This window comes from Aplidium turbinatum, chromosome 3, assembly GCF_918807975.1.
Source record: "Aplidium turbinatum chromosome 3, kaAplTurb1.1, whole genome shotgun sequence".
Taxonomy (NCBI): domain Eukaryota; kingdom Metazoa; phylum Chordata; class Ascidiacea; order Aplousobranchia; family Polyclinidae; genus Aplidium; species Aplidium turbinatum.
In genome coordinates this window covers 13,260,574-13,275,469 of record NC_137474.1, presented here as the reverse complement: position 1 = coordinate 13,275,469, position 14,896 = coordinate 13,260,574, and the positions used below count along the sequence as shown (strand labels likewise).

Genomic DNA, 14,896 nt, shown 5'->3' with positions numbered 1-14,896 from the left:
ACTCATCTATAATCACCAGTGCACATAATGACATAGTCGGCAGTGCAATCACTGGTTTTGATAGAAGCCACGAAACGTTGAGGAAAATGAATTAAGCGAAATGACGGCTCAGTTGGCGATTCTAAAAAACACTAAAATGCCTGCAAAACTTTGGCCACTAGCTTCAAAAACAAAAATCAAACGACATATTGAGTGCGTGGAAAGTCGCCATCAAGCCGGATCGAAGTAAGTTTGATGACGTCCTACCCCTGCAATACGGGGAACCTATGACGGAAAACCGTGTATGCAGTGCACGCTTACAAGACCTTAACTACTCGAAGTTCCGCTAGCCATGAAGCAACTTTATAATTGTGCCGTTCTACTCTCGAAACAGACAAAATAAAAGTTTTCTCTCTCTCTCTCCACTGGCAGCGCTGATGTAGGCTAGCATAACTTATATAGACCTAACCTACTTTAACCTATACAAATGTCACATAACAAGCGATTTGGAAAATTAATTTTATTGAATGCGCACTCCACGAATGACCCCAGCGCGTATACCAGTTGCCTCGCCAGAATATTTCTGCATCTCGGGACGGTATTCCCGAACTTGACCTTTTCGTCGTATCTTCGCTCGCCGATACATTTCTCTGTGCTTCACTCGTGGGTTTCTGTCCATTTTTCGCTTTTTGGCCTGTGCGCCTTTGTTTTTCTTCATCTGCAAAAATTACAAAAATATTAATGAACAATAACTTGACTGATTGCGGAAATCTTTATCCTCGCGCCGAAAGAGTCTTGGCAAACTTGATCATGGCAGTTAGGCTACGCATACTTGTAGGCTAAAGGTTTGAACCATGATGACCGATATACAGTACACCATGGGCTGTATCCAAGGGGGGCTGAGGGGGGTGATCACCCCCCCACTTATTGGAGTGGTTTAGAATGACTAAGACGATTTTATCCCACTGTCTAAAAATCACCCCCCTCCCGAATTCTGAAAGTGGATAGAGCCCCTGCAGTACACATATGTCGCCATGGTTTGAACTATTGACAGAGGCTCGGTCTTTGACATTAGATGGATGACGTTTCCACTGGTTTACTATGAATTATCCCATCAATGAGGTGCTCCTGAAAAAAGAGTTGGCCTTGAAGTGCGCTGCAAATCACGCACCCCCAGATTCGAACTCGTTTAGCTTAATCTTGCTGTTTTACGTTCATATATTCGGGCGCTAAACCAATTGAACTATTGGAGCAAAGCTAACAATTGCCACCAACGAAGTGAATGTTTGACGATATCACCTGCTAAGCTGGTTCGTTTGAAAGCGAGCTGGCACACAAATTTATTATTATTGACGTCAAATGACACAGCACATTTCTGTATCTTTACCGTGTATGTGATTGCGCGTCGGTCGCTGTCGTCATCTTGTACTTGACTAACTTGTCCAGCTTCCACCCTGAAACAAACAAGATGTTTGTTAACAGCAGCAGCAAAAATAACCTGCCAAGACTAAGTGTAAGCTATTACTGTGATCAGCTACAAAGTCAATGGGAGCAAAAAGTAGCCTACTTAGCCTACTTAAGTCATTCCAAGGAAAAGCCCTTTTAGAAAAAACTGGGTAAAAACAACTCATATAAACTGCAATGTGGCATATGCTGCACACAAAACGGAAGCTAATGAAGTTACGCTCTTTTTCAAGTAATCTTTGAAGTTAAATATCAAATTATGAAACCAGTTTCATTAACCAACATTTTAGGAAAACAATGTTGTTGAGTAAAAATGCAGCATCAAGGAGTTGTAATCAATAGTCACTCGACAACAGCTAATATAGAATCTTACAGTTTCTTCTTTTCTTCATCTTGCAACTTAAGCCTTTCGCTCAATGTTACGTAATGCTGGACGGGGTCATCGACCTTTGGAGGCTGAAAAAGGAAACATTGTAACTGTAAACATAACTTACTTGCGTCATATCCAATGGATTTGATGATCAAATATTTGTGCTAAGTGGACAAGAAGATAAGGGAGCTACCTTCAATCATGCCGTTATGTGTCTTGCTAATACACGACATAGTGCTGAGAGTTCAACCACGGTCTCACGTTCAGTTACAGTCGAAAGTGGTTTAGAATCAGATGACACAATGCAGTTACCACGGAAAATACTGTAAACATCAAACTTACTATCAGTAATTAAAACTATCTTACCGGTTTTGTTTTAGGTTTCTTTTTAGTTTCTTTAAGAATGTCTTCCTCCAGTGAAGGGATGACAGTTTGTTTATCAATCTCGACCGCACTCTTCTCGGAGCTGAAAGAAAAGTTTGTTTTATTCAACGTTGTAGCTTTCACACCAACTCTTCCTAGGAAAAATATTTCATATTCCGTTATATTTCATTTATAAAGAAAGGTCAGCGGACGGTGGTAAGCGTTTTAGATTGAGCGAAAAGGAAGAAAATATGAGTGTCTTCTTTTAAGTATGCCACTTAGTGTAATATAGTGTATTGCCAAGAAATAACAGGGCGCCGTCCCCACAAACCTTCGATCGTCAGAGCGATGTTCTCACCACTCGCCACAAAATTCAATTACAAATGGAAGCAATTCAAACAACTTTTAAAAACACAGGGTCTGAATCTATTCATGTTTGAAATAACTTAGTTCATTCATAGGCACCTCGCGCCGGCCATTTAGTGCCTAAACGTACCTTTGCTGTTCTTCAGAAGATGGATTATTATTAGGATTTAATAACTTTTCTATTTCGTCTTCAAGGTTTTCGTCTATCTTTGAAAGTTTATTGATCAGCTGAAAAAGACAATAATGATTATATACCATCATAACATAACTACCGGCACTTAAAAGATGACATAGTACCATGGCTTTGGAATACCTTCAACCAGTTTTAATAAAGTTTGTTATGCTCTGCTGCTCTGGGCTTTTCTCTTATGGTGACAGCACGTAAAGCACGAATTGTGAACCCAGTTTATCGTAGATAAATTGGGCATTTAAGAGACGATTACGATCTCTTCTTCAAAAATGTAACTAATTCCAAACAATTCGTTTATAATCGTCGTTGTGAAAGTTTCTGGGGCCAAGGGCCTCTCCTTTTTACTACACTAGGCTATCTAAGTTTAGAGCTATTGTTATTAAAAAAAAAAAAAAAAAAAAAAAACTTGCTTAACTGGGACAATACTACATGTTTAAAAATACTCTGAGAGATGGCGGTTTGGTTGGCTCACCCAACACTCGAATAAACATACGTCACATACCGTTCTATATTGTACAAGTCTTTGTATAACAGGGTGGCCGACAAGGGATTGACGTGTGGCTTTCAACGACATGTAAAAGGATACGTTGACGAGGTAGGAAACGTATAGATTGAATTTAGTCTGCACATATATGGCTCCATTTCCAACAATAGTCCCTGCTTTCACGAGATCCAACAGCGGAGTGATGGCCGATTTTAACTCTGCGGATTTGTCCTGTAAATACGAAAAAAAATGAACATAAGAGCTTAGTAGGATAAAAAAATGTAACAATTTTTTTCAGAGCAGATTATTATCGCAGTCAGGGATCCGAAAAAATGCCCCTTTTTGTATGATAACTACATCTACCACAACAAGTTAAGGATGAGGAGGAAGATGAGATAAATAAAAAATGAAATAGACATAAAGATTAAATTGCTGGAGGGAGAAAATCGGACACACCAGTCTTAAGCAAACTGAGATTGAGTGATCATTGAGTAGATACATGAGCACTTACCTTAAAATCAGCAATTAATTCTTTTAATTCGGGCGATTCCTGTTTGAGAAGTTTCCACTGCGCCTTCGTGGAGAGGCTACTCACGTCGACAGCCACCTTTTCATTGTCTTCTTTCGAAGGTTCGTCTTCTTCAGAAGCAGGTTCTGTTACCTTATGACGTCAATAAGAAATATGTATGCCCTGTATCTGTTAATCCCACTGGAGGAAGATGTGGAACAACTATTACGGTGAAACAAAATGAAACCATCAGCAAGCAAAGCAAATTCGCCCGGTACCTTAGGTGATTAAGCGCCCAACTTTGTGCCAGAACACGTCTTTTAGGTGCAGACAGTTAAGTGCCTGCCAAATAGGTGGGTACACTGTGGTGTCAGGATATTTCGTTGCGGGGCACTATGGCGCCCAATCATTTAGGTGCCATTCCCAGTAAAGTCAATTTGGTTCGTGTTGGTTTGGTTGCCCGGGCGTGTGCTTCAGCAGCGCATTTTAAACACTGCTCTCCGTTTAGTAGCACAAATAACACTTTGACGATCTGATACCTCACTCAGTCAACCTCGGTAACCTCATGCGTCGGTGGTTCAAAGCCTCTACAAGTGTGCAAAGCCGCCATGAAAAACCTAGAGGATGTTTTAGTCCGAGAATAAAGATTCAAGCCAACCACTCATTTTCAGTGGAAATTTCAAATCTTTTATTGATCGAATGTGGTGTCGACTTATGGTGGAAGTGATGCTAACAGTTGGCAGGGTTTAAATTTTTGATCCGAAAATAAATGTACTCTTAGACTTTAATGTCAAACCTGGAATAGTTGGAACTGATCTTCATCGATTTCTTCAGCTAATCTCTGTTGGATCTTAAGAGCTTCCTCTTCTTCGTCGTCTTCAATCTCATCACGGTCAGGACCTGAGAAAGGATCCAGTTTGCAAAATTTGTTCTTTTTTCAGTGATTCAATGTCAGGCGACAAAGAATCATTGTAAAAAGGACCAATTTTGTCAGCTGAAAACAATTTAAAAAACTACAAGAAAAACACAAGGATTTTAACAAAAACTTACATTCAGCCATGACATTTCAAAGACGTAGTAAGCAAGCACAATAGCACATGTTGAACATCGCCGTTTAATTTGTTGCTTGTCGCAATAAACCTTACCTTGTAAACCTTTGACATCTTCGGCTCCAAAAAACGAAGACTTTTTCTTTCCCCATGCTTTGCTGCTAGGAATACCTGTGGAAGAAAAACATCGCAAGTAGGCTTTTGCTGACACACATACAACACGATCGCACAAAATATAATTATGTTACATTTTAAATGTTCTACAGTAGTAACTGATAAAGTGTGATCCTAAATCTGTATACAAAGGGCTTGAAAAGTCTCTGTTTATGACACCTGCTGCATGATCAAATTTGGTAAGGATTTGAGTTATAATGTAGCCTAGGCACAATAAATATTACAACACTAAAAAAATGCTCAATGCCCAACCTTAAAGATTTTACGAGATTACCAACTGCACTTGCATTAATAAAATTATATGATACAGTATACACTATATCTTTTTACGGAAGTTAAACCATAAATACTACCACCACTACAAAAAGTGCTCAATGCCAATCAGAGCGAATTATTTTAAATGCTTTTACTAATCACCTAAAAACCTTGACTTAAAAAATGAAATCTTTAATAAATTAAGAAAAAAAGTCTTTCAAAGTGGATGTTCAACCGTCATCTAGTACAAATATTGCTTTTCATAAACTTAAACTTTCTATTCTAGTTTCAATGAATGGGTAGGAAGCTTACCACCCTCTTCTTCCTCATCCGTATCTTCATCTTCTTCAGGTTCTTCATCTTCCTCATCTGAGACATCACTACATTCTAAGCCGAATATTTCTTCCTGAAAAAAATTTCAATGCCGTCAACACACCAAGTAGTTTCTCATGGTACAGTATAGCCTCCTATACGGTATAGCCTATTGTATGGCATCCAATTAGTTTCCAGTTCAACTAAAAGCGTAAACTTATCGCTGTGAATCGGGTTAGTCGGCTTGCGCCAGGAGTAGTACAAAAAGCATGATTTATCCGAGAGGATTGATATTCCAAGAACAACATTTAACTTCAAATATCAAAGTTTAAGACCATTTTGTGTCATAACCACCACAAAAACTTTTACTTGCAACGGACGTATTTTTTAACTGCAACTTTAACGCCTTTCCAATTTTATTATACAGTATTAAAGTTAGAAAGCTGAATTCAAACGATTTTCAATGAAAAGTTTCTTGATAAAGTTTTCTGTTTGAATTTGACCATTAAAATTCAGATTTGATTTTCTGCTACTGTGATTATATTAAAAGGGAGAAATATTCGAAATAAACTAATGTTGAGTTTGTCACAAAAACATTATCATTCTTATAGTCAAGTATGACTACAACCGATTTCTCTTTCAGCGCAAAGTTATTTTAGTCCTGTACACGCTGTGTAGCCTATACATACATATCCTAATGTCAAAAGTGTATATCACCTCTCCACTGCCATCACTATCCTCGGAACCAAACTCTTCCATCTGATTAAGATCATCCCGCTCTGCATGGAATCTATCTACTTCATCATAGAAGAAGTCCTGAGATTCCTAAGCAATAAATATTGCCTAAATAAAAATGCCATTGCAGGCCTCGAAATATCCGGCGGTCATGACCTCCGGAATGACCTCGAATGTCTGCCGAAGCCGACTCACCGCCGCAAAATTCTTGACAAAAATAGAGCTAATGCAGCAAAAATATATTTAAATTTGAATTGTTACAAATGTTTGTTTAACGCAAACAAATACGGAGCTGAAACAATAATAGTACAGGCAAGTGCTTTAAAGATCACATTAGAGTGGCGTGGTTTAACGAGCTGATGGCAAAAGTACCATTTTTACATCATTTCAACGCCTTGCAATGTTGCCTTGAAATAAAGTTGTCTAAACTTTTCGGCAGGATATGTATTCTAATTTTAACAATGAGGATTACTGCGTTACATTGATCGTTTGTTAAAAAGAAACGTACAAACACGACTACACAATACTGTAGCGTGATTTTGTGCAAAATCTACATGCAAAAAATATGTCCGATTGAGATATTAATTGTCCGCTGAAAGGGCAAGTCCAGTAGGACATGCTGCCATTGGATTATAATTAAAAGCTGTATTCATAAACACCTGGAAAAAAACTTTTCAAACTGCATATGCAGAAATCACCTTTTAAAAAAGTAGATGTACCCCTAAATGCACAACTGTACATTGCAAAACAATACATGGATCAAACAAGTGTAACTGTTTAAAATTTACTTGAAAGCTAAACAAATTGAGTTCTGGTTTACATGACAATCATGGTTACATAAAGTTGGAGTAAACAACTAAACATGATTTGAATTAATTTCAAAAAATTGTTTAAACCACAAGCAGTTGATATGATAATTATCATAATAATACCGTATATATGTTAAATCCAATCTTATGGTGTTTAGGCGATCACAAATGTATAAGATAACCTTGATATGCAAACATACCGAGGAAAAATTGCTTTATCAATCATTCGTTTTCATTTTAGTTAAAACCATGCTGCATACCCAAAACACAAAGTCAGTCATTTTTATATTGATTCAACATTTGCTAATTGAAAAGAAAATCATGCACAGCACACTGCATCAATGCAAAAATGGGTAGCTTGCAGTTGCAGATTTGAATGTCAACCACACATTGCCTTTAAAATACAAATCATTTAAAGCTGTTTTTAGAGAACGTTATGATAAAAAAAAATGTATGTTAAACCATTGTAAACCACGTTTTCAAAAACAAAGTAAATATGTCCATACTTTTTCATACATTTCATATTATACAATGATGTTAAAAATAAGACCACTAGATTTTTACTATTGTGACTTTCTGGAACATTTTTTAGCCTTCAGATCAGCGGTTCTCTACTAGGGATTAGCGAAGTGTTTCCAAGGGGTCCATGAAAATTTCCAAATTTGCAGCATGATTGATAAATTACGACATTTAAAAATTGGTTGTGCTTTATAATTTGTGTATATATATTATATTACCGTGATTTTCAAAGTTTGATTGGTAAAGCAACCGCACAATCTTTCTTTTCGCAAACAAACCTTAAATATTAATTTTCTATTCCACCACCAAAAACAACACAAAACAAACATATACTTTTGTTGCATCATAGATCTTTCAAAATCAGCAATGTGAAGCTAAACTCGATAAAAGCAATCTTTACAGATGGTTAAAATTTACGTTGTCACATTTATACCAAGCATAGGCTAATCACAACAAAAAACAATCAAACCTTGCAAAAATACATCAACAAATTCTTCTATACAACATACGTACAAAATATATCATAATATATATAATACCAAACACAAACTAATGTTTGCTAAAATAAAATAAAAAAAGCAAAAAATTCAAGTGGTCTCATAATTTCTGACATCACTAACTTACTGGGTCAATGTCATCCACATCTTTGTCCACATCCACTGGTTTCTTAGAAAAGTGTGATCTGCAATACATTAATGGTATACAGTATTCGTACATTGATATACGATATATGGCATACAATCAATTGACAGACAAAAGCTATAATTGAGAGTCTCTGGTATAAATTAGTGGGGTGATACTGAAAGCAGCAGCCTCAAAGGCAAAGCATGTGTCTAGTGCTCTCGATTCTTACTCTAATCAGCTGTTTAAAAACAATTTGTTGGTAGGATAATCTTAATGGCTATGGAATCTATACTAACATCGTCCACAAAACAAATACTTGGTTTTCTATAAAGTGAGTATTAAGCTCTCCAGAATATATTTGAATCTTGTCTCACAAGAGAATTAAATTTTCCTCATATAGCTTAGCTTCTCTTCTTTGTGGGAGATCCCAAGTGTATCTGCTCTACTTACGAGCAGACCGAATATAGGAGTCAAACATACCTGTGTTAGTGTGTTACGGCCATGCAATAAAAGCGTAGGCACTATTTGGCTATAAAACTACAGCCAGCACCAGCCAACCCACGGACCACCCGGCCCGTCGTGGGCTGACCTTTTTTGACATTCTAAATTTTGCGAACGGTTAACAAAGAATTTTCCATTCACAGGTACCTAGACTCCACAGCCTGGCCCAGTAACCTAAGCTGGCAGAACTCCCTCTCGGGTGCATTGCCACCACAAAATCATGACGCTCCCACAGGGTGTGGCAGATCGATTCTTTAAAGTCTCTGACCTGGCTATGTTTATTGTGTTCTTCTTGTCGTGTCAATTATTATGTACTCGTGCATTATCAATCCAAATAAAAGTTCATTACTTTTTTTCTGACTGCCACGTAGATCGCTTCTACACAACTTACAAGTTGTCAATGTATGAAGAAAAATCGAAATAGAAACCAACAAACTTGTAGTTTATCACAAAATCTTTTAATAGCAAAACTTATTTTACTTTAAATGAAGTTTTAACTGAAGAATTTCATTTCAGTTTGAACCACCTGTATGAGTTGTGACAAGAAGGTACTGAAAAAGAATCTAGATTATTTTATCAAATAAAACTGAAGTTACTAAAAAATTTGAAAAAATTCTTACCCTCTTCGCTTTTTCATTCTTCAATTGTGTGTATGAATCTTGACACTAGCTTTTGAGATCAACGTTAGAAAAGGTCAGTCAATAGGTCTGTTAAGTCTATGATACAGAAAACTGTATAAAATACCAAACTCGTTTAGATTAATTACCGTACCCTAGTAAGCAATACTTTCTAAAAAGTCAATTCATCAGTCATTTCTTCTCTATCCAATGTTCTATGGAAAAGTTCAAACATCTAGATCTAGGTTTTCACTTTGTGGGTCATAGACACGACAAAAACAAGTTTAAAAGCTGTTGGGTGCTAAGACTTGGATGTTGTAATTTTGCCGAACAAGTCATGGTGAAATATTTTGTTATGAACATAAATGACCAAAAATAATTAGAAAACAATTTTGACAAAACAAGAGTTTTTTGTTCAAATGAAGATTATCATATTTTGTTTTTATTAGTCTTGCAAGGCCTGCTGTGTTGCATTTTGAAATGGCTTTGCCCATGGTAGGATTTCTTTCAGGTTTTTTTTTATGACAGTCTTTAGCACTTTTGATAATGCACCAAGGGCGATCAACTTGTAGCAAACTGTCAATTTTGTCTTGTTCTCTTTTTGCACATAAATTTTTTTGAAAAACTCACTTGCTTTTTTTGTTTCTTTATTTTTCCAAATTTTTAAATTCTGTGTAGGTGTTTACAGAGGTCGGCATTCACTACTTTAGAAGTAGCATGCCATTGCCACCCACTAACTCAGGATAAAGTAACGCACGCTACCGCTACTAATCGATAAAATTAGCACACTGCTCACTCTCTTAACTTGAATTGACACAAGAAGCACTTTGGGATATCAAAATGACCACATGACGAAATGATATCATTCGTTTACACTGTCATTTCAACGTTGTTAAACTTATTGTTGCGCATCTTTCACAACACAGCATTTCTAAATGGGAGTCGCTGAGTCCTCGCTATGGCTTCAGCACGTCTTTTCCAACCCGCACCTTTAAATTCCCATTGTCGGGTATTATCAGGGTTTCAAGTTCAAATTGGACCAGTTTAGCAAATTGCAGCGTGGGTTATGATTGGGATGAGGATTAAGACTATGGTCCAACGAGTCGTCCACCATTTTAAAACGTCTGCTAATTTCTGAAAAAGCCGACAATGCCTGGTTTTGAAACTCGTGAAGAGTTGCCAGATTCACAGGTTTTGCCCACCAAGTGACCTAGTTTTGCTTCCCAGTTGAAGGAAATTTTTGGCAGTTGCAAGTTTTAATAGTGCTGATAGCTTTCATCATCATCACGTGCCGTCTCCGATCCGAAGGTTGGCTGTCATTTTCTTCCACAAGTCACGTTCTTCCGCTGCTCTTTTTGTTTCTCCAATGCTTGACAAATCAGCCTACTGTATAACGTCATCTCCCCATGTTCGTCTCCTTCTTCCCCTGCACCTCTTTCCTTCCACCATACCTTCAATAACCAATTGATGTAGCTGTCCTGCCGATCCTCTCAAAATATGTCCCGCAAATTTCATCTTTTGTTTTGCTAAGTCGTTTGCCCATCTATCTTGCACTCCAATTCTTTTCCTAATTGCTTTGTTTGTTATGTGTTTTTTATATGATATTTTTAAGAGTCTTCTGTAGCACCAGAGTTGAAAAGCATTAATTTTTTTGTGAATTTCTTTGCTGTAGGTCCAACTTTCACTTCCATTTCAGCTGATAGCTTTGATTACCTATTATTTCGAATCGGCTTTAGATGGAATACGTTCATAGGCTACTATTTTTACTAAATAATACATTTTGCAACCTTGATAATGCTAGACATTGGGTATTTAGAGGCACTCTTTCCAACGGAGAAAAATCTCTCCACAGCAGCAGCTCTCGAAGAAATGGGGGTGATGTATTTAATCAAGAGACATTATAAATCGGAACTAGGAAAGCTCAAGGACTTGCTTCTGTCTAAAAAAAAACTTCACAATTGAATTTTCTTTCCAAACCAACTTTAATAGTAGGCCTACCAACTAGGGACGGTACATTACGGGACGCGCAACTCCGTTGTTCCTTCAACATTAGAAGGGTCAATTGCCAATTTGACGTTTTTTTTACGCTTTACTGCAGGCTTGCTTTCAACTAAAAATCTTAAATTACTTTAAAACCAACTTAACTCTTCTTATATAACCCATAAAAAGTAAAATATGCTGTAAATTAGAAAAAAACGTAACCCTTCTAGTGTTGCGGATAAGCCAAAAGCGGATGAAGTTTCGCATCCCTATGATCTACAATCCCTACTACCAACACATCCAAATGCTTTTACAACAGCATAGACTTGTAAGTTACAAAAACTCAAGATTTTAAATATGTAAAGCTTTTTTAGCAATAAATTGATATTTTGTGTAGCCTACTTTACAAAAAAATATTATGGATGCAACCTATTCCGGTCCCCTAAACACTTCGTCCCCAAATTTCGTCCCCTGAAAAAATCGAGAAAAAAATTAGTACAAAGCCGATGTCGCTGATTGGAGTTTCCGCAAACATTTTTAAATTTTTCTTTTGAATTAATAATTGAATTTTTATAGGCAACCACAAAATAATATTTTTAAATGTAGGCTATGCCACAAGTGAGGATTGAACTCACGACCTTGAAATTATGGGACGCACGCGCTACCTACTGCGCCATCAAGGCGACGAAAAAGCAGAGACTTTTGATCATGAAACCGAAAATACAAGGCTTTTCATACGTTTTTATCATGAACTATTTGCTCTAAAAATGCACACATGCTTTGGTGTGTGAAAAGTCAGTGAACAAACTAACTCTGTTTACATGTTGAACTTGAATTTTTATTAATAGATTAGGCTACCACCAGACAATATCATGACATAGAGTTTTCAATAAAAAGAGATTTTAATTAACACTCTGCTTTGTCCAAGCAGAGCCAGTAGCTCTGGTCCAAGGGTGTGTAGCCAGGGGCGCCGGAAGCGGGGAGGCAGAGGGGGCGATCGCCCCCCTGCCCTCAAATTTGCTCTTGATGGGGGGGCAAGGGGGGCAATGGTGCCCTTTTAAAGTCATGTGAGTTACTGCACATATTTTTCAATATAACAATTTCTGCTATTCGCTTTTAGCCCAATTACAACCTTTCATTGTTGCCTCAAAAATAATTAATATACAGTATATTACCCCACCTATATTCACACACAAAATTCTATATCACAGTAGATTACATGATGCCCTTTCGTGCCATTCTTATTTGTATACCGGTATGTAGTTCTTGTATCATGACGGTAGGCTACTCGAGAATGAGCTATTGTGTAGGTCACAAACATAATTTATTGAAATTCTACACTCCTATGCTTCTTCAATGACGGTTTTGTCACAACTATGTTTGATGTTACAACCAGCTGTAAAAATCAAACGCCAATGATTCGAGGCACCACTATAAGGACCGTTTTGCATTGCATAGGACCAAAGTTTAGGTCGGATGGTCGGGATATTGTTGATGGCTGACTTATGAGAAAAGAAAATGTTCCTCGTGGTCTTGGTTTTAGTTAGAAAAAAGATATGAGGGATACAGAATTGTAGGAAAGTTAAGGAATGGTAGCCTACAAACGTCTTAGCATAGCAAAGAGTGTGAGAACCTTATAGAAGCTAAATTTTTTAGAAGGAAAAGTGTAAGTAAGCCGTTATGGTAGCCTATAGGGTCAAATTAGGAAAGGTGAATGCTGAACGCAGTTTTAGCACCATAAAGCGAGTAAAAATGTGCATTCGTACCACAATGACAGACAACAATTTAAATAACTGAATGTTTGCGACTATTCACAAACAGGTGATGGACAGCATTTACTTAGAAGCTGTTGCAAATGAGCTCATTCGAGCCACCGACGCCCGTAAGATGCACTTTGGATTGGTTTGATATTTGTCTATATACCGTACTGTAGGCTATACAAATTATCCCTAGACACATTTTATACTTAGCAGCAGATTGTGACGCTGTGAACGTGAAATTTATCTTTCGTTTCTACTTGTTCAAGCTATGTCAAATTGTCAATATGTTTCATTCATTTATCTTCATCTGTCTCGCATTTCAATTTATATGGCTAATTGGGGAAAAACGATTAACTAACTGCCCAGCATTATCGCTATGACTTAGCCTACCTTAAAACTTAAAAAAGTGCCTTTTTTTCATAATCCTGCCCCCCCAGTCAAAAATCGTTCCGGCGCCCCTGTGTGTAGCTCAGATGGTAGAGCGCGCGTTTAGTATGGGCGAGGTACCGGGATCGATAGCAAGCACCTCCATTTCCATGTCTCAATTAACATTTTATGAAGCAGTGACCAAGCGCTTCTCAATTTAAACAAAATTCTCGATTCTAAATGATGCAAGTATTTGACAAATGACAATGATGTATTGGTCAGTGCCCAGTGGTGTTTGTTCATCATCAATTGATGGAATTTCAGTTTAAAACTACAGGCAGTGTTGTACGCGTCATTGAAATATATTGACGGCGTCAGCGTCAGCGCGAATTGCCTAAAAACTTGACGGCGTAAAGTACTGCGTAAGCTCTTAAAGAAATTGACGGCGTCAGCGTCAGCGCTAATTTCTAGCGCTATTTTTTGCCAGCGTCTTATAAAACGGAAATATCTCAACCAAGTTTAGGCTAACAATAGCTATAAATAAAGAGCAGGTAGGCCTATTATGTTTTGAGACTGTATTGTAATTAGCTACTTAACTTATTAGTAGGGTCATTTTAATTTGACCCAGCCTAAAAAAAAAATTTCTGACTTTATTTTTATCAAATTTTGACTTTATTTTGAACTAACGAAGTTGCTTATTTATAGAGGGTACAGTTCTTTCTTGAATTGATACCACTTACCAAAACATAATGATGTGTCGATTTCAGACCCAAACGTAATACTTTGTCGAAAAGTCAAGGTGTTTTATGGATTATAAAAAGTTCGTTGTGTTTTATAGCGATAGGAAAATCTCCACAAATCTAACTTTTGCTGAAGACAGAAGACGATTTAGCTTGCTTAGGCATTTTTGTACTACAGAATGTCATTAGGCTAGGCTATTCCTAAAATCAAAACTGTTGATCTTCGAAAAGACCATATTTGTGAAGAGGGAGTGTTTCATAAAAATTATATAACGACGTAACAATGAATAAACAAAGGACAATTTGCGATAAAAGTTACTGCTGATCCGTGGTCATTGTGACATTTTTACGCTTTTATGGGTTAATATGGTTTAATTGTGTCGCAGTTCCTGATTTGCAATGCTTCCACGAGGATTTTGACAAAAATTACTCTCTAGAACAGGGGTCGGCAACCTACGGCCCGCGGGCCGGATCCGGCCCGCCAAGCAAAATTATCCGGCCCGCAGCATTTTTGCAAATTGTAGTTGGCGGGCCAAAACGAACATCCCATTATTTTATGCTGCCATTTGGTTTTACATAACAGAATTAAGATTACTAAATGTTATGTAAAACTTTCGCAATTTTTACTTTTCCATATTTATCCGTAACGCTCACTTGTAATTCACGTAGCCTGTGTACTTATGCCGCAACAATGCTTAGTTAGGGCATTGTCGCCATTTTGAATTTCCTTG

The 14,896-nt window shown here is 37.3% G+C and overlaps 1 protein-coding gene across 1 annotated transcript; it reads right to left on the bottom strand.

Annotated features, from left to right (window-relative positions):
- Positions 1–481: 481 nt before the first annotated feature.
- Positions 482–9,487, bottom strand: LOC145767246 (something about silencing protein 10-like). Its single transcript, XM_082579036.1, has 13 exons — positions 9,323–9,487; positions 8,202–8,259; positions 6,232–6,339; positions 5,515–5,608; positions 4,870–4,944; positions 4,521–4,624; positions 3,728–3,877; positions 3,235–3,447; positions 2,673–2,770; positions 2,180–2,279; positions 1,817–1,899; positions 1,367–1,433; positions 482–697 (listed from the first exon to the last, which is right to left on the bottom strand). The coding sequence occupies exons 1-13, from the start codon at positions 9,337–9,339 to the stop codon at positions 500–502; spliced, it is 1,365 nt and encodes a 454-aa protein (XP_082435162.1). The 5' UTR covers positions 9,340–9,487; the 3' UTR covers positions 482–499.
- Between the last annotated feature and the right edge of the window lie 5,409 nt (positions 9,488–14,896).